General features: G+C 29.9%; 1 protein-coding gene across 1 annotated transcript; it reads right to left on the minus strand.

Annotated features, from left to right (window-relative positions):
* Window positions 1-16,106: 16,106 nt before the first annotated feature.
* On the minus strand, window positions 16,107-27,657 carry LOC107441051 (astacin-like metalloprotease toxin 5). The gene is made up of 6 exons (XM_016054186.4): window positions 27,506-27,657; window positions 24,856-24,929; window positions 22,557-22,632; window positions 20,831-20,945; window positions 19,029-19,204; window positions 16,107-16,399 (listed from the first exon to the last, which is right to left on the minus strand). The coding sequence occupies exons 1-6, from the start codon at window positions 27,543-27,545 to the stop codon at window positions 16,167-16,169; spliced, it is 714 nt and encodes a 237-aa protein (XP_015909672.1). The 5' UTR covers window positions 27,546-27,657; the 3' UTR covers window positions 16,107-16,166.

Raw genomic sequence — 27,657 nt, forward strand, 5'->3', positions numbered from 1 at the left:
TTCTTCACTGCTGAGAAGCAGGTTGGAACTTTCTTTAAATTTCTAAGAGAATTGTTATCTCCAAAATGTGAGAGATACCACCTGTTACATTCATGTTAAATGTCCCAGTTGATCCGGTTGATGTGTAGATTATAATAATTATCGAAAGGAATTATTGATCATTCATAGGTTGAATATCCTTTAAAAATGCCATAATGCTCCAGAAGTTTATCTAATGTTGCGAAATCGCCTTACGTCAATAATTTACATAGCAGGAAATATTTTAATAGCATTTTCTTTTATTTTAGAAACAGACAATCTTTTCCCAGCAAGCCCTTATCACTTAAAAAAGTATAATCAAGCAAGAAAAACAGGATTAATATGACGTGAGAATTTTTTAGAAACTTGTAAAAGAAAATAATTGTAAGGCTCATTGTTTTTTTAAATCTAAACACCGGATTTTTTAAATGCACTAAACCGGAGTAACTTTAGCCCACTTGTTACAGAAAAGCTGCATTATTTTTTCTCAGTATTAACGATGAATTTTCAATTAAAAAAAATAAAAGGGGCTCTAAAAGAGAATTTATGCTTTTGGGATTTAGTATGTTGTTGCAAAAGCTGTACAGAAGAACACAAATTATGATAATACAAGATTTTCAACCATATAAAATTATTAACTATTCAATTTTTACTAGAAAATTGCATATTAAAGTTTGTATGAAAGGAGTATTAGTATATGTGCAATAACTTGTTTATTTAGGGCTTGTTTCGAAAATATACCAATATTTTTAGTAGGGGAGAGGGGGGCACATGTGAACAAATTTTTTTATTTCTTCATTTTTCAAAAAATATCATCAATTTTTTATAGTAAAGAAGTCCATATGTTTAAATAGTCTTTTCTTTTTCTTATGGAATTTTTTGAGATTTTTCAAGGAAATATTTCTTTACTTTATGATATTTTAGAAAAATGACTTCAATTGTTCACATGTGCCCCTATTGGGGGCACATGTGAACATTCCTGGGGCACATATGAACAAAATTAAAAACATAAAGCAATCATCATATTTCAAAGAAAAAAGTCTTTAGTATAACAGATATAGATAGGCATTATACAGAAGGGGTTGTAGCTTACTTTGTGAATTTAAATTCTACAACAGTACTGTCAATAAGAAAAAAATTTTTCAGCTGTACAATAATTTTTCCGTTGTTGAGTTTTTCTCAAGTTCATGTTCCACGGGAGTTGTAATGGGCCTTTTTCTTTCTTCTCTAATACTTTATGCTTTTTTTTTCATTTTTTCTATCTTTCCATTTGTAGCTTTAGCAATTCTATCTTTCTTAGGTGTATCAGCTAATATGTGCAATGCGCGATAAACCATTTAATAAAAAAAAATTAAGGAAAAATTAATAACTAAATTATGGAAAACTAAAAAATAGTAATTTTAAATGCAAACGTATTTTTTAAACTTATAATATCATGAGGATAATAATCTTAATACTATGTATGGACACATGTGAACTGTTCACATCTGCCCCAGATGTTTTGTTCACAATTGCCCCATCATCCTTCTTAAACCTAACTTGAAAAATAAAGAAAGTTTAATTGAGTAAAAAAAAAAAGAATAATTGTCATAAACTTACCTGAATGTTCATATAATGGTCTTCAAAAGTTAATTTTAGTTCATTAGTTGATTTATACTAAGCTTTCACTTGAAGAAGCGAGTGGTTATAATATATACAACACCAGCTGATACAAAGAAATTGTCAGAATAGAACAACAAAATGTCTCATTGTTCTGAAAGTTTTGCAGAGAGGTAGGACTAGTTCTGCCATCAATTGAAAATTTTTCGAGATTTTTTATTTCAAAGCATATTGGTAAAACATACCATGTTCACATGTGCCCCCCTCTTCCCTATATAGCACAAAACTAAGATTTCCGGGACTACTTAGGCATAAAGTCTACATTAATGAAAAGTAGGCTCCAGGGACATTGTAGCTTTCTTCGTGAATTATGAATAATATTAAAAACAAAATTATATTCTCAGTTTAAAAGATTTTCATGATTGTATGAGAGCATTATGACATATTTTGCTATGTAACTTTTTAACAGTTTAAATAATTTAATGAAATTAAGTATTTCAAAAGTTGAGTTTGATTACATTCATTTATCGCGAAATTATCGCCAGTATTTAAACATTTGAGTTCAGTTATATCATTTTGTTAAAGAAGTACTGAAAGGAATATTGGCTTAATGTGTACTTTATTTTATTATCGGTGTGGTACCACACACTCAATTTCGAGTTTACGACAATCAGGGTTTAACTCCATAGTCTTGTTATTTTGAGGTCAACCCAGACGAAGAATATCATGAAAAGCTGTCACGGTTAACCCGATAGAGTTTACCCATGATCTCACTACCACTGAGAATATTTTTCATCAACACCGTGATTGGTGTAAGCCGTGTAGTTCATATCGAACAGCCATTGTTGGGATTTGAACGTGGGTGACCTTAGTAAATGACACGCTTCCTATCCTCTGAGCCACCGCGGCTCTGTCTAATATACAAAGCGTTACATAATTTCTGTGAAAATTCCGTATTTTTACCACGTTTATATAAACTTGCCTTCGTGTATGTCTGTCCGGGTGGAATTTTGTAATCGATTTTAAACTAACTTCCCGACTAGCTACAAACTTCAAATTTGGCACACAGTTCAGAATTGGATGACAATGCATGAAAATGAAGAGAAAAAAGACATGCAAAGTAAAATAAAATAAAAATTTTTTAAAAAAAATATTTTTGAGATTGTCTTTTGTTGTTGATTCCATTATTTCAAATTAGTATTACATGTCAGGTGAAAAGATTTTTATTGTCGGAGTATTTTTATTGACTGAAAAATCACGTGGTAGGATCCAGTTTTTCCTCGTTCATTTCCAGTTTGTTTCGGTTGTCATCAGCATAAAGCTAATGAAAGTCGTAAAGGTATTGTTTTTCTATTCGCGATCGCAACGCTCGAGTACGCCGTCTAACGGGAGCCTGTAAATATCAGACATTAATTTATCACGTTTTCATTTAGTTCCATCAAAGTCAATGACAGAATCAGACGCCATTTTTTAGCAGCAAATAAAAAACAAAATTTCCCTAAGGAAAAGGCCGAAGAACTTGAAAAAAATCTCCAGAATATTAGTAAATCTTTCATGAACAGAACACGCCAAACATTTGAAGAAAAATTCCTCAATAATTTTTAATTTCTATTATCAACAAACTTGCAACTGATGACTTCCGATTTCGGATACTGTAACAGATGTGGGTATTAAGGTAAAATGCATTTCTTCTGTCTTCAATTCATTACGAATTAAAGTGAAGTCAACATTGCTTTCGTCATTCCAGTGAATAAATATGAATTCAGAACATACAGAATTGTAATAGTTATAGCATATTCTTCTTCGTTATGGAATAGTATATATTTCTGTATCCATATAATTCGGAAAACAACAATAAAAAATTATCCAAGTTACTTGAAATAGTGCCATTTGTGCTGATTCTTAATTAATTTTAATCGTTTTCTTGGTAAGTATTTTTTAGTTCTGAAAGAATAAGTTCAACTAGAATTCAGCTATTCTGTTTTTAGCTACATATTCAAATTCATATCAATTGTAAAATTTTGCTGTGTAGTATGTTATCTAAAAGTAAGGAAGGGATAAACTATGTATCTATTATTTGAGAATAAAGTTTTCAAACAAGGAACTTATCATTTTGGAATTCTCCGGGAATTATAAATCAGGTAAGTGCAATGATTTTTACAGTAAAAAATTTGTTTGTAAATATTTTTTTTTCATTTGATGATGGCTCTCTACAGAATGGTTTCTTACGTCTGATTAAGAACTATAAGAATAATAAAAAAAGAAACAATATGAAAGTTTTTATTTCAATGTAAAGAATTCTTAAAATCGTTTTTTTATCCTAAGAATTCTTTATTTTCCGTTTTTTAGTTTATAATTTTTTGATAAAAATTGTTCTCAAAATACTTTTTTTGAAAAATTAAATGGTATAACATTATGTGTTTATGTACAGTCCGCAAAAAAAAAACGAATCACCCTGAATAACTTTCGTTCTAATGATCGGATTTTCACGAACTAAGTGTCAATCTTAATGGTTCCAGGGGGTGACCTCAAATATGTTAATTAATTAGTGCTAACTATTAATTAAGTTACGAAATCAGACACAAAAACGTACTTTCTCTGAATAAACATATATTTTTTTTTACATATTTGGAATCTAGACCCTTGAATTAGTGGGGGTAGACAAAATTTTAATAAAATTGGGTGGTAAATTGGGCCGCAATAAAGGTTTATATATTTGGCGATAGTCCAGAAAACCGCCAAAAAAAGTCGCCTGCGCAAATAAATATTTTAAGATAACCCATTGACTAATTCAAAAGAGGAGTGCTTAATTTTACTAGGTTGCTACGCAACCAATCTCTGATAGTAAAAAAAATTGAAATAATGTTCAGTGATTGCTCGGAGGGGCTTAATTTATTGTTAATAGAAAATATCTCGAAGTTTCCAGGCCATAAACAATTTTTTTAGGGAATTTCTGTCCAAAAAGCAAAAAAAAATATTATTTTAATCTCCTTTTAAAAGTAAATTTGAATCGATTTATAAATTATTTATGATAGTTTTTAGAATTTAAATACATGAACTTTTTATCTGATATTATTTAGATTACACTGTTTTTACTATATTTATTCGAGGATTTTATACTAAAATAAAATGAGCATAACTTATTATAGCTATATACAAAATTTTAGGGATAATCATTTTTACAGCTTTAATCGAGTCGTGCTTGAAAAATAAAATGTAGATTATATAATAATTCTAATGCACATTCACAAGGCTTTCTATAATTTACGATATTTCTTTTTTCTATAACTCAAGGAATTGCTGAATGTTTAGTGGCATTTTAAAAAGATTGAAATATGTTATGTTTAAGAATAAGATATTGAAATAATATGTTGCAAATTGTAGGATTCATTGTTTAAAAAATCGCTTCATTCTACTAGATATTTAGGTTACATCGTTTCCTTTGGATAAAGATGATTAGCAAATAGCATCCTCATGTTTCGATACATTCTGAAACTTATACGTTCGCAAATTCACCATAAAATGTCGCACAGCATATTCTTCAATTACGATAAGCTACATTTACCACCAAATACTGCTACTATGGTTATTTTTGCTTTCTTATATATATCTGATGATCTCTTTTTAAACAAAGCTCGTAAGATCCTTAAGATACTGAAATGGGGGCACAAAAACTTAAGAGATAAAATATTTAATTTCATTAACTCAAAATATCTGGTGTCAAAATGTTAATTTTTAAGTTAAATATAACTTTTACAATATTGATGTTCTTACATTTTTAAAGACCGTATGAATCCTGATAAAATATTAAAATGCATATGTTTACTTTAACTAGTGTAAAATCCTTATCAAAATAATGATCAAGACCCAAATGTAAAACAGTATAATTGACGATAAAAACTCAACTGGCTTCAAAACATATAAAGAGGGAAGTAAAAGTCGACATTTTTCGAGTTTTCAAATATAATCGCCCATTCTCAAGACTTGTCAGGCTTGGATAACTTGTGACTTTTATTATTGGACGCTCAAAACATGTCTATTTTTATTATCATCTATTATTTTTTTAAATCAATGAAGTTTTTATATTTTCGATTCAGTTTCTTGGGATTATCCATTTAGTTACACAACATATTAAATTATTTCACTCGATATTAAAATAAGTTTTACATATGTTATAGGCACAGGTTCTTAGATTGAAAAAATAATAATTCACTACTTTGTAAAAAAATTAATGCAGTAAAAAAAAATTTTTTTTTTTTTGCTGCAAGCCTTAACATTTTAGTTTAAGGTCATAAAAAAATTCCGTTTACAATTGAAATTTCAAAAGTCGAATGTGAAAATGGAATGTCCCCTAGTACCAGGAATCGAAATTAAATAGTAACAAGGACAACTTTTTTAAACAATTTAGCGTTTCCGTCCTACTCGAAGTTGTTTGAAAAGGTATTTTTTATATATCGATTCCAAAGTTTATTCTACATATATTTCAGGGTATACTTTCGGAGTATTTCGATCGAGTTTATTTTTACACCCTTATTTGCTTAAAATTATTAAATAATTTACTTAAAATAAATTATTCAAGCTACATGATTTAATGCATTTATAGTATAATAATAAACGGAGCTTCCGACGCATATCCTTAACCTTAATACCGCTATCATTAAATAAATGGAATAAGCTTAGATAAGTAATAAAAGTTAATTTTTCCCTCGTTTTAATTTTCAAGGAATAATATGTTTCGATCAAACAGATTTCATTCTGGAAATAGCGAAATTATTGAGTAGGTCCCTTGGAGCAATATCATTCTTATCCTCTTTTGACGAAATATAGGAAAAATTAGTTTTCACAGTTTCTGTAAAAAGTATGTTAGCCTACTTGCCACGTTTTTTTTAAATTTTTTTTTATTAAAATAAGGTCGGAAATTGTGTATTTTTTATAGCATTTTTTTTAAAAATCAGATGACTCTAAAATTGGCACAGCTTCGGAATCCTTACAAATTTCAATTTTTAGTATTTCCTGCTTAACAAAATAAGGCATTTTCCTGATAACAAATTATACTACAATAATATCTTGGAAATCATGCTAAAGTAAAAAATTAAACTAAATAGTTTAGTATATTATCAGAAAAAAAAATCTACTTGGTATCATAAAGAGTAAAAGATATAATGAAATAATTAGTGAATCACACGTGGTTAGATAATTAAAAATTTAATTTCACAACTAAGATAGTAGGACGACATTTAAGATACTGAGATATTTTAAGACACTAAAAAAATTGGCTACGTATTCCACAGCTTTTTATGTTCGGTATCTTTATCCTCTTTGTAGTGACTTATAAAACATCAACACTATTTTAGATAATCTAAGTTAAAGTCACAAGAAACAACAAAAAAAGGACAATCAATAATTTATATTCTTTTTTAAAAAAAAATAGTATGCGAAGTAAATAATCAGCTGTTTTGCATTAAATATGTTTAAACAGCTGAATGTTTTTAATTTCTTAACAAGGTTTTATTCTTAGCTAGCAGACAATAATTCTTTTAAAAAACCTTGACTATAATTTGAAAAGGAAACCTAAATTAAAGAAAATCTAAATTAAAGTTCTAAAAAAATTATTAGTATATTAATGAAGAAATAATAAACGTAAAATGGAAAAGAATAAGAATTTTAAAATGCTAAAATTTTATTAAATAGTTGGTAAAATAGTTCTGTGATAAACTTCCGGAAATTTCTTTTAAGATTAGGATGATATAGGGTAAACCAATAAATGAAGGAGCATTTCATAGATATTTCTTAGAAATAAGATTTTAAACGTTTCACTTTAGATTGATTGGTAAGAGTAGCTTACTACCTAACAATAGGAAGTCCTCTAACAATGCATTTAGTTATCTGGTCATTGAGTCTTCTCTGGAAAAAGTTTTGAATTTGTTAGTATCTGTTCAACGCCTTGTTTCTTTGACAAAATTATAAGGTCAGTGTTTGTTGTTATCCGTTTAAACTACAATTAATTGCATATAATAATGCTTTTTCTTTTCATTGTGAAAAAAAGAATTCAAAATATAGTCATAAACAAATGTTCCTTTACTGGGATTTTTTCAAGTTAACGAAAATAAAAGAAAAATTTTAATTTTCTTGTACCTTTTGTCATATAATAAATTAAAATTATGTTAAAAATAAAAAAAACAACTTGTAACCAGTGAAGGAACAGGCATGTTCCTTCACTGAGAATAGATTTCCCAGTGAATGAATAGTATGTGTGAAATATGATTTTACATGGATAATTAGTAGTTCAGCGACATAGAGGACTCCTAAAATTCAGTTAAATGTTGTATGAATAGTTCCTATAACAATTTCATTTAAATATGCAAATTTAATTGCTAAATTTATTTAAAGAATTATAATAATAATTAATTCATTATTTATCTTTATAAATGTAGTGATTAGTTATTACATCATACCTTAGACACCTTAATAAACTATGTTTATTAACCAAATATAACAACTAAATATAATAATAAAAGCTTGAATGGAATCTTTGCAGGATTTTGTGCCAATAATTAGCTAAATTATTATCCTATTGCCGTCTCTTTTTGTCCTAACGGGAACTGGTAGAGAAAATCCATTTAAAGACAATTATCTAGGTGAAAAATGGGTGAAGTTTTTTTAAGGTGACATCCACCGATAACTCAGTGCAATGCGAAGATAATTTCAAAAGGCAAAACTTCCCTTAGAGAATAATATTCGAAATACTGGTTTTAAGAACTTCAGAGAATCTTTAGGAGGGAAGTAGCCCTGGCATCCTTTTATAAAGTGATTGCATTTACAATGCGAATGAAACAAGAGTTGAATACTGCCCTTAAACGGGAAAAATCTGCGGCCTTAAAAATTATAAGGATTTATATTCTAAAGTACCTAGGAAAGAAAAAGTACCTACATTGGTAGTTTTTCCTTACAGAAGAATTCGTTGAGATATTACAGAATCAGTCCCTGCTACATATTTCATTGGAAAAAGCTATTCATGAAATGAAACGATGACCGCAGCAACATTTTACAAATATATTGCAATTGTTTCTACCCATGGCTAATTAAAAATGCAATCAAATTCCATATTTTGCTTCTTCTGGATAGGTATAAATCTCATATCAATTTGAAACTGAGCAAGTTTTGTTCCTCAAAACAAATTTTCTGATTTAGTTTTCTACGTAATTCTTGGAAATCTCGTTAGATCTTGAAAACAAAAGAATTGTAAAACAATATGTCTAGAAAATTTTACATCCATTTTTAAATAAGATTTGAGGCATCAACTGATGAAGTTAAAATGCTTTTATGAAATGCGATATTTTTTCATTCGATGTAGAAAACGTTGACTGTAACAAATGCATGCAAAACAGACACCAAGAGTTAATGAGCAAGACAACTTATCAACAAAACACATGCTTCGAGAGTAACGATGCGCTATTTCTTCAGAAGCTTGAGAAGGAAATCTCACAAGTTATGTTGCAAATTTTTAAAGGAACATTGACAGAAAAGTTTAATCTCCCAAATATCCAATAGTCTGTGCTTTTCTCAATATTGAAGAATTTATTTCAAAAAGAACAATTGTATAATCAAATTTTGGCTCTGAAGCTGAGACAACTAACATTAATAATGAAAGTATCTTGAAAACTGATTTTGAGATAAGTCCTCTTGAGGCATTGTTAGTTGCAAAAACGATTGGTTTCATAAGTAACTACTAGATATAAGTCAATGAGAGATGGGTTTTACTCAAACTTCGAAACTCCTTTTTCTCATTTATTATCCAGTGAGGAATTCTGGAAATGGAACTGGAAAATCAAAAGAAATTTCGAAGATACATTTACATTGGCCAAAAATTTGGAAAAAAGAGGAAGGTTAAATCAAAAGAAAAAGAAATAAATTACTCATGACGAAGAGAAAAAAAATACTTAAAAAGATTTAAAAAAAAGCTTAAAAAATATGAGGAAAAGATTAAACAAAAAAATGATCGAATTATAATAATAATAAAAACATCATCAGATTACACAATGATAAACATTCATAATTTAGAACGGACTATTAAACTGTGAGAAAAAAATGAAAAACATTTTTTTAAAATTATGTATTCAAACATATTTTACTTTCCATTCCATGACTGAAAAAAAGTAGCATTTTCCACATTAACTATGGTTATAGGTCGTAATTCCAAGAAAAATCTTGTTTTTAGACATTTGTGTGGCCTATGGATTCCTAACGAGCATCAAACATTATCAAAATTAAGTGTTCATTCTCTGGAAAATTTAGTGTTTATTCACTGGTAAGAACTGTTCCTTCACTTGGTCATCTTACTACTTATTATTTAAACCACCAAAAGCTTAAAACAATATTATGTAAGTTATCTAACTTTTTTTACATAATTTGCATTTAATAACAAATATGTCGACACCATCATTTAGCTAAAATTACAAATTTTGAAATTTTTATGATTTTTTTTTAAAGGCAAGCTAAGCTTAAGTGTTCCTTCATTGTTTAGTTTACCCTATAAGATGTTGAGAAATTTGCGATGTTGTGAGAGATGTTTAAAAATGTTGACTACGTATTTTTATTAATATTTATAAAATATATATTCAAGAAATTGATAAATATATTATTCCAAATCTATGCATACGCATGTATATTATTGAAATTGTATCAGTTATTGAAAAACATAATAAAAAAAATGAAAAATAATCACATTAAATAAGCACAATCTGGTGTATTCTACCAGAAGCACGCTTTTTTAAAACTAGACATTTGTTGAATAAAGTGTTTTTTATTCAAAATTCTTTACTAAATTGCAAATAAATTATTAAATGACTGAAAAAAAACATCGTATTTTATAGTGTGAAAGAAATAAAAATAAAAAGATTAGCAAACGATTATTAGTGAAAAAAATATGAATGAAATTTTACGCTACGCGCGCGAAGTCAAGTTCCTCCCAAGTTTATCACATTTTAATATTAATCGCCCCAATTAGTTATTTCTTTATTGTCGCCAAATTATTTTTTTAAAATTAATTAATTTTAATTTTTCTCAGCTTTTAATAAATAAAAACAGTTGAAACTTTAGATTTTTCAATTGAAAAATATGTAGATTAATATGGTATAAAAAAATTCATACCTTATAATTCAATATTTTTTCATCCTCACTTTAATTAAATAATAAAAAATAATAAATAATTATTAAAAATTATTTTTTGCATGAAATTATCTTTGGGTAAATGAGTTTTATGAGTGGGTGCAATTTTTTTTGAATTGCTTCATTAGTTTTGAAAATATGACTGAAAACGCAAAAAGCGAAATTAACATTAAGGGGTACGAACTTTGAATCGCTCTCCTGACCAAACTATGGGGACTACATTTCCCAGATTGCGGCTACCCCCTATATTTTGAAGATAAGAAATCCAAATATGTAAAAAAAAATGCATGTTTATTCAGAGAAAGTACGTTTTTGTGTCTGATTTCGTAACTTAATTAATAGTTAGCACTAATTAATTAGCATATTTGAGGTCACCCCCAGGAACCATTAAGATTGACACTTAGTTCGTGAAAATCCGATCAGTAGAACGAAAGTTATTCAGGGTGATTCGTTTTTTTTTTTTGCGGACTGTACACTTCTTGTATATTTCAATGTTTGAAGTAATATGATTCAGAAAAGTATGGAATAAAAATTCGGTACTTACGTATTAACGCCGCCGCCGCTACAGATTTGGCAGTTTTTAAGTGCCGCCAATCTACACTTAAAATTTTTGCGACAATTCATAAAATGAAACACTTTATTTAAAATCAAAATAGTCAATCGGATTTCGGTGGAAAATGAGCCGATATAGAGTTTAGCATAGATTCAAAACAATCATATTGCCATATGAACTCTGATAAATACGATTCCAAATGAAATAACATTTCCAAAACGTACATTTACCAAAATAAAGTTTCATGTTGTGGGAATTGGTACATTTTCGTTTTTTCGGTAAAATATTTCCCTCCTGAAAGAATAAAATTGCATCTTGTTTTGTTTTTGGCAAATCCCAAAGACGAATTTTCGTAGCACTAAAAATGACGACAAAAAAGAATTGTTTTTTTGTTTTTGTTTCATCAGCATTCTTTATTTTACGTTTCTTAGTTTCTAAATAATGATTTTTATTGAAACTTGAAATTTTTTGATAAAAATTGTTGTCAAAAAACTTTGTTTACAAAATTAAATTTCATAAAATTATGAGGCTTATGTATACTTTTTGTTCATTTTAATTTTTGAAGTAATATGATTCTTAAAACTATAGAATGTAAAGTTTAAATGGGCCTTTCATGTTATATCATTAAATTTAGTAATACTATTTCTCGGGCATTAGGTTTTAACTCTTATAAGAATATACATATTTTTTTCTGTTAATGTACAAATATTTTTCCGATGTGTTTTGGATGTTCCTTCTCTAATAAAAAGAGATACCATTTTGTTTTCGGTTGTACAAGAAAGAAGATCAAGCATTTTTCTTTTTTAAATTTAATAAGCCACATTAAAGAAGGAACGTTGCAATGCTACACGCTACACTAACGACGTCTCCAGAGTAACTGAATGACGGTTCATATAGAAATAGCAGGTATGCGTCTCATACAACAACGCCCCCTATAGTTAGTTGCGATCGCGAATAAAGATTTTTGTATCCCTAATTTAAAATGAAAGTTCTATTATTTTAGACGTGGTTTTGTAGTCTTGACTAAGAAAAATAATCTAAATAAAAATCTATATATTTGAAAACCACGTTTTTTCTAGAGAAGAATAATAATTGAAAAGTAATAATTTTAACAAAATATAAAATAAAAATTAAAAATTAAAATAATTATAATTTAAAATAAAAAATTCAAAATAAAAAATAATATTTTTAAAAGCCACGTTTTTGTAGTGGAGAATAATAATTAAAAAAAAAAAGTGAGAAACGAAAAACGTGGGGCGCATGAAATACATAACAGTACATATACACATACATATACACATTTTCTTACTCACACACATGCACAGTCACATATACATCCACATACATATGTATATACACAAACATATTCCACATCCATATTCAGATACAATTACAGATATACATACACATATTCTCAAGAGCACACACATACACACACTAATATAACATTACTGTTATGTATTTCATGCACCCCACGTTTTTTGTTTTTAAATTTTTTTTTAATTATTATTCTCCACTACAAAAACGTGGCTTTTAAAAATAATATTTTTTATTTTGAATTTTTTTTAATGGTCGTTTCAATTTTAAATGCAATTCTAATTTATTAAAACTCACAGATGATGAATAATAATTTGAAAACCAAATAAGTGTTTTTATTTGAGTTTTTCTAAACTTTTTATTAATATCGCGGCATTAAAATAGCTTATGTTTACGATACTAAAATAGATATATCAAATACTAAGAAATATATCAAAAATAAAATATTAAATTTCAATATTGTGATGGACGTTACAATGTAAGTTTTATTTTTTAACCAGAACATTAAGATCGTGAAAAATAATTTTAAATGTTTTGTGTTTATTTATTTGTTTTTGAATTTGTGCTTTTAAACAAATCAAACCTGCTTTTGAAAATCCTTTAAATTGTTGAAAATGAATTTAACAGATGATATTTAGAGTTAAATATCCTCAAAATCAATTGACTCATAGATTTTATTATACCTCTGAATCAGTCATGCTGTCTTGAACCGAAACATTTATACGTAGTGAATAATATTGTTCGATTATTCTTTGTAAAAAGTGAAGAACTTTTTTGATACCTGATAACAATTAAGTACTTATATTAATGAAAAATCTCTTTTTTTCTTCTTTTGTATATATCAGTATGTGATAATATTGAAAAACTTTAATTGATCGGTAAAATTTAAGAAGGATAGTAGGCTGTTAGCTCCTAAGTTTTGTAGACGCGTAGTTTCTGTCTTTTCTAATTCGTAAATAATTGAAGGATGTGTTCAGTGCTTAATGTTACTTAAAGAAAACAACTTAGAGGAAGAGAAACAGCAGGAGTAGTTAAATGATACAAAAACCAATATTTTTTTTTATTTCCAATGAGCTGCACAATCGGTCTTGCCGATGAGCAGACCTAGTGCGTTCTCCAGAGTTGGTATCCACTCTTTCAGGACCACCACAATGGGTGAGATACCGATGGTCATGTTAATTTGGACGTCTAGTTTCTGCCACACTAGATGGCAGCACCGAGACTCTATTTGGATGCTGAAGTGCACTAGGAATTTAATTTTGCCGGAAATGCCAAGAGCCAATAAGGCACTCCAGGGATCTTTTACATGCCGCATAATCATACGACATGGCCGCTGAGGATTTTCTGCATCCCGAAAATCCGGTGTCTGGGCCGGGGATCGAACCCGCAGACTTGGGCTCAGAAGGCCGACGACAAACCAACTGCTCCACCCAGCCACACAAAACCCAATATACAACCTGATATTTTATAGACTATAAAAATGTAAATTGTGAAAAGTGGTTTATCTTAAAGCTCTGTCTTCAGACATTTTGTTTCGGCTTGCTGGAAAATGGCGTTGCTGAGTGAAGAAAATTATATGACCCTATTTTCGAAACAACCGCAATTTACAGAAGACTTGTAATAATCGGAAGACAAAATGAACAGACGCCTATGCAAATAAATATATCATTTTAAATAGTTTAATATGCGGCAGGAAGCAATGTTCCGTATCTGTGCCATCTGTTGACGAATTTTGTAACGAATTTTCTAAAGGCCTGGTTTCTTAGGACAGGACGCCGTCAGCTGGAAATCAGCGCTAACCTCTGATTGGTCCATTTGTGAGTTTGATAGTATACGTCATCGAACGCTCATCTTGAACTACAATTGCCGTCCAACTCAACTGCAGTTGAATTACAACGTGACGTTAACCACAGAAGCAATGGCGGACAATATCCAACAGCACATTGAAATCAGCCAAGATTTTGATTTTGACATTAAACATAGCTTCTTCATTAAACATAGCACTCTTCATTTAGCTCAGCTATAATATGTTTTTTCTTGGACAAAGTCATTATTTGTTCTCTAAAACACTGGTCGACAATAACAAAATCAATACAAATTCAAAATAAATATTTGTTTACGTTATTAACGCATGCGCAATGAGAGATAATGTCTGCGTTGGACCGACTGCTCACGCTGAGCTAACAAAAAAGTATTTTCTTGGCGTCAGCTCTACGTCAACTTTCCGCTGACCCCCAGATAAGGCGCTAGTTCTAAGAAACCAGGCATTGAGCTAACAAACCAGTATTTTGTTGGCGTCAGCGAGACGTTGACGTCCTGCTGACGCCCAGATAAGGCGCTTGTCCTAAGAAACCAGACCTTAACTTACATAGTTATCGCTGGTTTTTTAACAGAGAGCAATAACACATTCATTTTTGTTTCCTTCAGTTAAAATACTCATACTATTTCATTAAAAATACTTATTCTATTTTTTTAAAAATCATCAATATTTTCTTTTTTTAATGGAGGGCACTTGGAACTATAGTCCATTGGCCACAGAATGTGCCAGAACTGCTAACTCTCTTTTCGTTATCCAGTGGGCACCTGTGGCGAAGCCACGGCGGTGGAGCAGCGTCGCCCACGTCACATTACCACAACCCGTTTGCAGGGCAGGTCACATTCACACACAAAGGAGAAAGGACATAGAACATAGATAGAGAGAAAGAAACATCCATACCATGCCCGGGATTCGAATCCAGAACCTTTCTGATGCAAGGACAGTTCCCTGCCCCCTTCACAGGCCGGTCGGCAAATCACCAATACTAAAAAAATAAATGAATAAAGATCTTGATTAAACCATATGAAATTTTTCATTTAGTCAACCAGTACAAAGAGTGCTTTGTAGTAATCTGCCTTTAATAACTTATATTTTCAGCATTCGTGTAAATAATGAAGTAAAAAGAACTAAGTAAGCCTATTGTAAGTATTTCTATGAAAATATGAAAATCATCAAAAAACGGATATGCGGTTGTCTTTGTGACTCATAATTGGGTATAATATAAAAAAAAACACAACTACTTCCACTTAGTAGGAATAACATTTACCATGACGCAATGCTAAATTCTATGCCACTATCCACATAAATGCCACTATCCACATAAATCAATTATTAATAAAAAATCGAATATCAATTACTTTTCTTTATAATGCAATAAAATCTGGCGAGAAGGGTAAGTTAAACGATCAAACACTTCGTTTGTTTATTTGTGGCTTGAAGTTGGGCTCGCAGAAAATGCCGTTCATGGGTTAAATTTAGTAGGAATAACACAACCTGTGACGTAGGCTATAGTATACCCAATTGTCTACTTTAGGATGTAGAAAAAGAGGCTCTGCTTTATACAAATAGGAGAAAAGTACCAAAGTTAAGCAAAGTTTTATTGAATGTTTTATATTTCAAAGTCAAATAGAGATGGGAGTCTTGTATTTATTCAAACTTTTATTTATGTTTATAAACAATCATAAATAAGATCAATCATTTATTAGGACAATCATAGAGGACATTTATCCTGTGGATGTCACTGTCACTGAGTCTTTTCTTGTTGAATGGTTCAACAAGTCGTACACCTTTTTGCTTTGCAATCATGGTCTTAGAATAATCATCTTTTGAGAAGGCTGTCTCACCGTACAGCATAATGGAGTCATAATCAAAATTGTTAATTAATCTCTCCTGATTAGGTTTAAGTTTGTCAAACTGGTCTTCGAATCCTGAAAAAAAAGAGCGAAATCACATACATAAAAACTTCTTTTACAAATTCGTAATTATACTTGATAAAATAGAAGGCACTTAGTTAAAGAGTTAAACAAGCTCTTATTTCCGAAAATTTATAGGTGACAAAAGTACCAAGAGCTCTGTTATCATAGACTTTATGTATTTTTAAAATTGTTATAAAAAATCTATTCTATTAAGAAAATTACATAATGATAGTCGAAATTAGAATGAAGAAAAAACGAAAACATTACGAAAATCTTCTGAATAATTACAGAAGGCGAAATTTCAAATCGGGAAAAAAGAATCAAAGTGACCCCAAGTTTCAAGTTATCTGATTAGTTTTGATGTTCCTTCAGGTTTCCTTCCTCATAATTGATTCAACAAATTTCGATGAAGTTTACGTTTCTTTTCCTCATAAATATTAGTTTTATACCTCTGAAACATACGCCTGCATCTTTTTATTTCACTTTTGTAAAAGATTCTAAAAATCCCCAGTAAAAGTTCACATCAAGATAAATTGCATATCACAGTTAAGTAAGCTCTGTTTGCAAAGTCTATGATGTTTAGGTGAGTTTCCAAAAATATTTTTAATTTTTTCCCGCTATGTAAAATTAATTAACAATATCGGTTATTATATTCAGTAAAAGGAAGTGTTACGTAATTTCTGGGAAACTTACGACCATTTGCTTGAAAGCATTTCACTAATAACTTTCATTAAGAAATGCCTTATTTATAAAGTGTTACTTAAAATAGTTTAAAGAAAGTTTTAAAAGGCACATTTTGACCTCATCATGTTGGAAAATCATTTTGGAAACCTGGTTAGAAAAGTGTTTTAGATATCTGCTTTAATTATAACAACAGGAACTTTGAAACACGGCTTTCTTGCTGCACATGAATGGCCACTTTATTCACCAGACCTGAATCTATTGGATTTTACATTTGGGCCTTTGAGGCTAAGATTTGTGCTATATATATCCGTTTCTAAAACTCGGTCTATTCGAAATTAATTCTGGCGCAATAAAATATGGAAATTGTGTGTTGGTATAAGTGTTGACTTACAACAGAAACATTTATGATTCACTTATAGCTTTGCATTAAGGCTAACCCTTACAGGAAAATATGGCCAAGAAGGAAGCCAAATACTCAAATCTGGTAAGATAACAAGGTATAAATTGAGAAATAGCGTCGAAGATAACAAAAAAACTAGAACTATTGAACAGTTGGTCATTCTGAATCTTTGAAACAAGGAGGACTTTGTGACTTGACAGATTTAACGTGCATATCAGCCACCATTTACTACTGTCTTTTGCTGTAGGACATTGAACCCAAGACCGCTTGAATATGGGTCCAGTGCCCTACCAAACAGGCTATTCCGGCCCCAACTATAAAATTGAACGAAACGTATTACACCGAGGAAAAAATCTTTGCTTTCTGTTGCATGCGATTTTTTAAACAGATGTCAGATGCTTTTGTATCGCTGATTTCAAATATTAAATCAATTTTTCTCACCAAGCTATTGTTTTATTTAAAGGAAATTTTTAGCCCATTTTTTGTCGAAATGTACAAGTAAAAACTTTGTATGTAGCAAGAGGTTGCGTAAATGTTGCCACAAACTTCTATGAAAGTTAGGGCACATCTCCAGGATTAAAATTGCATCAGAACCCATGCCCGAATTGTCGTCATACGTCGCGAGAAAAACTTACTTATTATGAATTGTTTTTCCAAGTGCTTCTGAACAAGTCATAATGGAGAAGCGCCTCAATCGTGTATAACTACATTTCCGAGCATAGGTTTCTATACATTTTAATCCCGATGATGTGCTTTAACTACCCTGGAGGTTTGTCGCAATATTTGCTCAATCCCTTGACATATATAACGTTTTTTAACTTATACATTTCAACAAAAAATGAGAAAAAATGTCATTTAAAAAAATTTGTAGCTTTAACAGCAAAATTAATTTCCGATTTGAAATCCCCAAAACAAGAATTAGGCAAGATCAAGTATTTGTATAAATACAACAAGTCGTAGAGTCTTACTGGAGTCCTAGATTTGGTGACATATTTCGATAAATAAAGAGAACATTTGTCTTGAAAAAACAAGCAGTAACTATATGACGTTGCAAGAGCATTGGACATGATTGGACCATTTAAAATGGCGCGTCCTAAGCCGATATGCCCTTAACAAATCAAAAGCGAGATAAAGAATTTGCGTTACTTTTGTTTCCCAGTCCTTGAAATCGTCTGCAGGAAACAATGTTTATTATTCATTCATCAGTTTATTTAAATGTTAACAGAAAGACGAATATATGTTGCGATTTTTAGATATCAGTTTTAATAATTCTTATTAACAAACTAATAGCTTTTATTCAATTAGTTTTATTTCCCTCATTTCACACGATTTAAGAAAGTAAGCAAAAAGGAAGCTGTGCAGCGTTGTTTCAAGAGTTGGAGATGTTGATATACGTTCGCGCTGGGAGATTAGCATCCATTTGTAGAGCACTTAGATGCAAACAGGCTCTCACCATATGGATAATGGCTTTTGTCATTAACTTGCAACAGAGTATAGTGTTACCAATAGATATTAGTTTTGAGAAAAGGAAGATTATTCAATTCATTGGTATCTTACCCTTCAGAATGTTGTCCCAAAATATAATGAGGTAGTCATCTCTGTCCGATCTGTTTTGTTCATGATCAAATCCGATAGCATGGTTCAACTCATGGATGACGGTACCCATGTACTCACAACCATCCCCTAAGGATACTGGTTGTTCGCGTCCAACTCGACCCCAGTAAGAGTAGCACCTGCAGATCAAATGAAATTTAACTAATGGATGTTGCATTAACTAATAAATATAGCGCTTTTTTTGGTGAAAATGAATCGGTATAATGTTAATGGATTAGATTTTTTCCCCGTAAACGAAATACGTTTACATATTTTTTAAACAAAGACGTTTTTAAATAAAGTCATTTTATCACCTTTAAATATAATTAATTCACAGAACAGACTATCGGAAAATAATTTTTTTTTAAACAAACAACAACACAATTGTTGCAAATTGTGCCTTAAAAAGAAGTTTGATAGCATGGTTAAGCAATGACACGGCACTTCTTTCGTTGGAAATTTATTTAACAATAATGATCTAATTTTTAATTTTAAGGATCTATAACCGGTTAATCAAATTTTCAAAAACCAGCTTTTAATCTAAAGTAAAATGAAAATTTTCCATCAGTTAATCTAATTTTTAAAAATTAAATCTTTTTTAAATAAAACTTTATTAGTACCACTGTAAAATGAAGAACGAAAATATAAGACACCAAGGATATGAACCGAAATTTACAGATTTCTAAAATTTTTTAGTCTATATATATATTTATATGGCCGACCGGCCTGTGTAGGGGGCAGAGAAATGTCCTTGCATCAGAAAGGTTCTGGGTTGTGGGTAATTTATTAATAAATGTAAGTTATTAAATAATAATAAATAGTAATAATTCATGGTACTTTTCGGTACGCCGTCTGCAAAAAAAAAACGCCACAAAACTTTGAAATAAAAAGTTAAAATAAAGTAAAAGAAAAGCAGTTGGCGGCGAACCAAAAAGTACTATTATCAATTGTTGCAATTTTTTTTTTGTTTCACAATCTCTCAAATTTTTTTCAATATTTGTAATAGAGCCGTGGCTGCTCAGGGGATAGAGCGCTAAATGCCTCTAAATGAGGTGAACCGGGTTCGATTCACGGTAATGGTTGGTTGATTCGAATTCCGAACTCGGATAGCACCAACCACTGTGCTGACGTAAAATATCCTCAACGGTAGACAAATCATGTGTTTGAGTTCCTTTGCCGTCAGGTTAACCGTGGGAGGTTTTCACTGTTTTCCTCCCCATGTCACGCTGATGCGGGTTAGTTTCGTCAAAAAGTCCTTCACTAAAGACAAATGTCTCCCAATACTTCATCTAAGAATTCCCTTGTCTTCTGGATCGGGTTCGAAATTACAAGCCTACGGAGTTGAACATTAGGAGTCGTAAACCCAAAATTGGGTCTGCTGTTCTACGACAGTTATAAAATAAAATACTATTATGGCTGTAAAATGGTAATGCCTACTTGTTACGTCCAGTAAATCAAACTTCATCGAAACGCTCCAGTTAAAATGTAAGTGATATGTAAAGTGTGTCTTGTCTTCTGGATTGGGTTCAAAATTACTAGGCTACGGAGTTGAATATTAGCAGTCGTAAACCCAAAAACTTGGGTCGGCTGTTCAACGACGGTAATAAAATAAAATATCTTGCAATAGATTCGGTGTTTTTTTTTTTTTTTTTTTGAGATACTGTGCAATAGTATCTAAAACTGTTTTATTTCGTAACGTATCTGTTTCACTAACTTAGTCTTATTGCTGAGAATTACTAATCTAAAAATGCGTGTCACGTATTTACCCTTCTCCTGGAAAAATTCTTATGTAGTCAGATTGTGTCGTGCGTTCTACGAAAGTAATGCATGTTTTTGATTCAATATTCTTCATTGATTGCAAAATCAGAATTCTTTCGTGATCTGAAATTTAAATGTAATTCGTATTAAGATCATAATATTTATAAGGTTGACTTAAAACTGCTGGAAGTAAGTTAAATCATTATTAAATTTGGGGATAAGTGGAATTCAGAGAACTAGACTAAAAAGTTCGATGCCAGTTTAATTAGTAAAATAGATAAAATAGGTAATTTTATGTATGGTGACGGGGAACAGTGATAAAAAAATAAGGGACAATAGTTAAGTTTTGCGTACCTCTTGCGTTATTCGCTTTATTGTCCTTCCTTTTATTTTCGATTATCTTTCGATTAATCGATTTTTATTAATATCCAAAATTATCTGTTATGTACTCGTATATTTGCATTGAATGATAGCAATGCTGGGAAAAAAAAAGACACAAAATTGGTTTGAGTTTATATGATAAAAACAACGTCTTAATAAAAGAGAGAAAAATAAAAGAAAGAAAAGTTTTTAATCAATGTGTTAGAAAAATTTTCTAAATGAAAAACTTTTTAATCAATGTGTTTTACCCGCATTTATGGAGTAGAGTTATCGCGTTATATTATTAAATATACAACTTCGTTAAAATTTGATTTCTTAGGAACTATATGACGAATTTCACTCCAATTTTGTATTTTGCCATGCAAAATTAAATTTTTAAAGTGATGCAAAAATTTCACTCCTTAGAATTTTAAATTATTTTCACTATTATTAAATAAAAGCATAAAAATAATAAATATTTAGTAAAAGTTATTTTTTGCAGAGGATTATTTTTGTATAAACGAATTTTATAAATATGGGCGATTTTTTTTAAATTCGCTTGAGGAGTTCTAAAGAGCGAAAAAAGTCACATTAACATAAAGGGATTCAAACTTTAGGCTGCTCTCCTGACAAAGTCATTCGGACAAAATTCTAAATTTCGGCTATAATAAAAAATCTCTATATTTTGGGGGTCAGATCATTGAATTCGTAGAAAAAGTGGCATGTTTATTCTGAGTAACTTATATCTTCTGCACTTATTAATTAGCATATTTGAGATCACCCTTTCGAAACATTAAGATTGAGTCCTAACACGTGAAGATTAACGTAAAAGTTATTCAGGGTAGTCTGTTTTTTCTTCATCTTTTTTATTTCTCTTTGGCTCACAGTACTTTCAACATTTTGGGCTATCATTGCAGCATCATGGGAAAATGACCACAAAAATATGGTCTGATAAAATTAGAAAAGTACCAGAGGAAATTTCTTTTAGAAGCGTTTGTAAGCAGTGGAGTGATAATGAAGACGACTTAATTAAAAAATTAAGTGTTCCAAGATATGATTTTTAATATTATAAAAAAATAAATAAAAAAAAAAGTATCATCTTCTAGGCAGAAACTCTAATAAATCTAATAACTGTGTACAACCATAGATAATAAAAGGCAATTAAAACTAATCTTTAATTTGAGTTTCTATTTATGGTTTGTTAAATATTCAGTCCCTCACTATTAAGGTACAATTATTTGTTAATTTCTTTTAAAGAACTAAGAAAATAGATGGAAATCATGGTGTTCAGAGTAAAACTTCTATCTATTAATTATTGTAGATACTTTTAATTCAATAAATTTATGGTAAAATAGGGTGATAAAAAGCACTTACTTAATCCAGGGTCAATTTTGAAAGGAATGATACCTTGTGGCCATTGCATTCTTTTTAAAGGAACACCATTTCTATCCTGATGATGATAACAACAATAAATTAGAGTAAAAAAGGTACTAAAGTACTATTTTTTACTAGTACTAAAGTACTGTTATAGAAAGTACTTCAGTACTGGTATTTAAAGTTTACGTGAATTTTAAAATTAATTGATTGGATTTTTTTTGCTCGTACTAATTCTGTCAATTCCAAATTTCTCAGTGAGTTATTTTAATTGATAATTTTCTGTTTGATCGTAGCACCATAAAAAACTAATTGTTTTAGATTATAAATAAATAAATATAATTATTAAAAGGAATTTTAATTGTTTATCGTGAGTACACTGTAAAAAATTTCTGATCAAATTTCAACATGAAGTACCGGCAGTTTGGTGTCATTATCTTTTGCCGTACTTTTGAAGTAAAATTCATTTTTAGCTTAAAATAAAGAAATTATACCGTAGTTTTTTCAGCAATAATTATTTAATTAGAGTGATTCAGGAATTTTGACGGTAATTATTACTCTAAAATTTACGGTATGTCGGATATTTTGTTTCTTAACATGTTCCGGTAAAATTGATTTTATGGTAAAAAGTATTGTCACCCTCAGTGCCCGGTAACTTTTACCATAATTTGATTCAGATTCGACATGATTTATAATATACCGAGTAAAAATAGGATTAAAAGAACGAAGAATTTCAGCGAAATTTAGAGTGTGATATACACCTTTATGTGTTTTTAAAAGCTATGTAAAAAAAGGTTTATATAGGGTCATCAATTAGTATTTTAGTGAGACTAAAACTATGAGCAACTATTATTAATGCTTGAAAGAGCATGGACGGGATTAAAATCATTCAAATTAATTCATTTGAACAATTAATTTTTATTCATATGACACTTAAACTTTAAAAAGTATCAGTGCAGGATAAACCTGGGAGTGGCACTTAACCTTAAAAAACTACTGTGAAAGGTATACCGTAAAGGTAGTTGTACTTAATCTTAGAAAAATATCAGTCTAAGGAAAACTGGGCGATGGTATTCACATTACTTGATTAATCACAGTGAATATAATCGATTGATTATTATTGATGGCTTGGTGTTCATTTGACCATAGCCAAAGACCCATTTTAAGGCAGGGATAGCCTGGTCGGTAGGGCACTGGACACATGTCAAAGAGTTCGTTGGTTCGATCCCAACCGGCAGAAGACTCCCAGTGTTGTAAATGGAGACAGATGCACGTTAAATCTGTCGAGTCGCTAAGTCTTTCATGTTCCCATAACAAATCAATACCTCTGGCCGTACTGATCCAGGAGTTTCTTTGTCTTCTGGATTGGTTTAAAAAATTACAAGACTATGGAGTTGAACATTAGTAGTCGTAAACACAAAAGTTGGTCAGCTAACGACGGATATAAAAATAACTCATTGTAATGGAAGAATACATGTTATATACGGCGTGAACTACTAGTTTATTTAATGAGCACGGTTTTATTTAATTTATTTTTACATGTATGCTGACTTGTGTACTCATTACAATCTATGGCTTATAAGTCCTTTTTAAGATACAAGAATAATTAACACAAGAAGGCAGAGACACATCCAAAGATGCGGTGTGATTTAAACCCTCTACCTTCATGGTAGAGAAGAACTTGCGGAATGGCAAAATACGCTCGGTTAGAGAAATCCCTACGTAGTGTCTAACTTTAATAGGCTGTTCTCTTAATCTTTTGATTAAACGTTATTCTGTAATAACAAATTAAAGAAATTGATATTTTGCTCTCGTACTAAAAAAGTTTCTTATACATTTAGTTTTTATTTGTTAAAGTCATAATGTATTTATAGAACAATGTAAGCTAAATTGTAGGTACTAGGCAGGAACTTTATTTACGTCGCACTAGAGATACGCAATTTGCGATCGGCGACGCTCAGGGAAGCATCCTTGAGCATGATCCGAAAGCATTCCATCATAATTTTGATCCGCCATTGAGGAAATCTCATTTGTGAGGCCACTTCTTCAATTTAGACTTAGATCTAAAGGGGAAGGATATTTTCTCGAAATTCTTGGGCACACGGGACTGGTGAGAGACAGACCACAGGACTTCTGATTCCACAGATTTTACGAGAAGGTGTATCGCATGTTCTGGGTGGGTCTTAGTGGAGTCGAGAATCCAACCTCGGGACCTCCGGATAGGAGCCCGATTCTGTAACCACTGGGCTGCCACTGCCACTGTAAACTAAAAGAGTGTTGATTAAAATATACTACTCACGAAAATGTTTTCAATGCCAGCAATGTCACCTTGAAACAAATCAGGGTTTTCCATCGGGTTTCGTCTGCGACCCCCTATAAAAATGCAATGATTTTAAGCAATAAGAAAAAAATGAGTGTCTGATTTTTTGTTTGTTTATTTACTTATAATTTAAGTTTTTCTAAAAGCAAATTAAAGGAGTAAACTATTTTCGTTAATATTTTTAAAATATTTTTGTTTCAGTTTGTGAGAAAATTTGAAATAATAAATAATGAAATAGTATGTATTTCGTTCGAAATTTGAACACTAGATAAAAAGGGCAATTTCAATCGACGATCCAAAAAAATCTTTCAAAAATTTCTATTAGATCATTAGGGAGGAAGGATTAAAAAATGGAATTTTTTCATTGGTTGCCACTCTTTCCATGCCAACTTGCCCGTGGATATAAATAAAACTGTTGACGATTCTGTTTTATCAGAAATTTTAAAGATAAAATCATCGAATCACTGATGTCTGACGGCTTTCAGCTTTATTGATTTAAAAAAAAAGTCAATTGCATCACGTTCTATAATATTAATTTCTTATGTTATATAGTTTGACTACATCAAAAAATTAGTATTTCTAAAGTTAGCCGCATATATATATATATATATATATATATATATATATATATATATATATATATATATATATATATATATATATATATATATATATATATATATATATATATATATATATATATATATATATATATATATATATATATATATATATATATATATATATATATATATATATATATATATATATATATATATATATATAAATAAATACATGTATATATATATATATAGTGGCACTTAACTTTGAAAAAGCATATGTATGCTGAATACGTAGTATATGCCGAAAAGAAATATTGATGAAAAACGAAGTATAATTCCTTTATGAAAAACGTAAAAAATGGCTTTACTTTTACTGACTTCTAATGATGTTTGATTAATTTTGGTATTAGGTAATTATTGAAATTTTAAAAAAAGTATTTACTAAAAAACCAAATTAATGGAGAAATTGTGCTTATTCATTTTGGTGAATCATAAACTGCTGCCAAACATTTACTGCTTTTAATAAAGCTTAATTAATTATCGTTATAAATTGTGATTGAACCAAAAATAAGATATGTACAAAAAAGCAACAAAAAAAATAATAATTAATAAATGGTATTTATTCATTTAAGGGAACAGTAAATAATCCTTATACTACTTGTATTATTAACGCCAATAGTGCTTAATTAATTTTGCTAATAGAAATTATTTGAACTAAAAAAATCAGAATAGGCTCGAAAGAAAGCGAAATTAAAGGAAATATGGTACTAAGTCGTTAAAGAGAATCGTAAAAAAAAGGCCATACTATTATTGACTCTAACGATCATTAAATGATTTTTGTAATAAATCCTTACCAACTGAAATAAAAAAAATCTATTTATTAAAAATCAAAATTAAGGCAGAAATAGTACTAATTCGTTTCGGAGAAAAGTGAAAAAATTACCATACTATTATTGACGCCGATGGTGCTTAATTAGTTTAGATAATACGCAATACTGGTACTGCTGTAGTTTGTGGTAACTGCTGTAGATTTAAAATGCATGAAATATACTAACATAGGTACAGAATTATTAATATATTTTTACTTATTAAAACTCAATCTATACTATGCAGTTTGAAAATAGGTACTGTGGGAAAAGGTCAGTTACAAGTCCTCGAAAAGGATAAGTACGCGAGAAAATTAATTGATTTTGGTAAATTTCGGCTATCACGAATTGGCATCGATTAATAGCTCCATACTTATTGATTCAGAATGAAGTTAATTTTTTAATTGATGGGATGAACAACTATAAACATGTTTCGCTTAATTAAATGACCGGGAGATCATAAATAAAAAGAAATAAAGAAAAATTGGAATTATTTTAGCTTTACTGTGTCAATATATATCTTTTAGTTCAGTGCGTGATTTCGTAGAATTGTCCAGTGCCTATTTATTAATTAGTTGCCTTTTAAAAAAAAAAATCTCATTACCCATTGGCATGTCGTTTAGGGTTTGATGGCGCGCGCAACTGATTTGGACGTCGCCACATGTTTCAACTATGTTCAAGAGTAATAGTAAACAGTGCGCATGCTTCGTCATTGCATGCGTTGCTATGGAGACAGCTGCTGTTTTTATTTTTATTTTCACTAGCAGGCATTTTTAATGTATTTACATGGTAATAATTTAAAGAATTTTTACATTCTTCTTATTATTAACTTACAATGACTGTCTTGACGATGATTTTAATATAAATATGAATGGTGAAGAAGGAAAAGTATTTAGGTAGGATTTAAAAACCAATCCGACGAGAAACATGAATTGAGACAGTTTTTGCAACCCATGATTTGAAATGTTTAACGGAGTCAATCCAGAAGGAAAAAGCATTTGACCAATGGATAACCAGTAATCGTAATAAGAAGATCACAACTTTTTCAGTTTTTGCTCTCATTTTGAAATTAAGTTACTGATATATTTTTTGACGTAATTTAAATATTTTTATACAATGATTTCCGATAATCAGATAGCATCTATAACAAATTTTAATTTACTTCTCTTAAATACAAAATAAACTATAAAAAAAACTTACACGCCAAACCAAGTAGACCTAAGAATATATAAATTTTCATGATTGATGATGTTTGCTTCACTACTAAGAAGCAAGTACCAATTTTTTTTTAAAATTTATAAGTAAATTAATATCTCTGTTATGTGAGATTCACCACCTGTTATATTCGTCTT

This window comes from Parasteatoda tepidariorum, chromosome 6 (genome assembly GCF_982258835.1).
Source record: "Parasteatoda tepidariorum strain Cologne lab strain chromosome 6, Ptep-v5.0, whole genome shotgun sequence".
Lineage (NCBI taxonomy): Eukaryota > Metazoa > Arthropoda > Arachnida > Araneae > Theridiidae > Parasteatoda > Parasteatoda tepidariorum.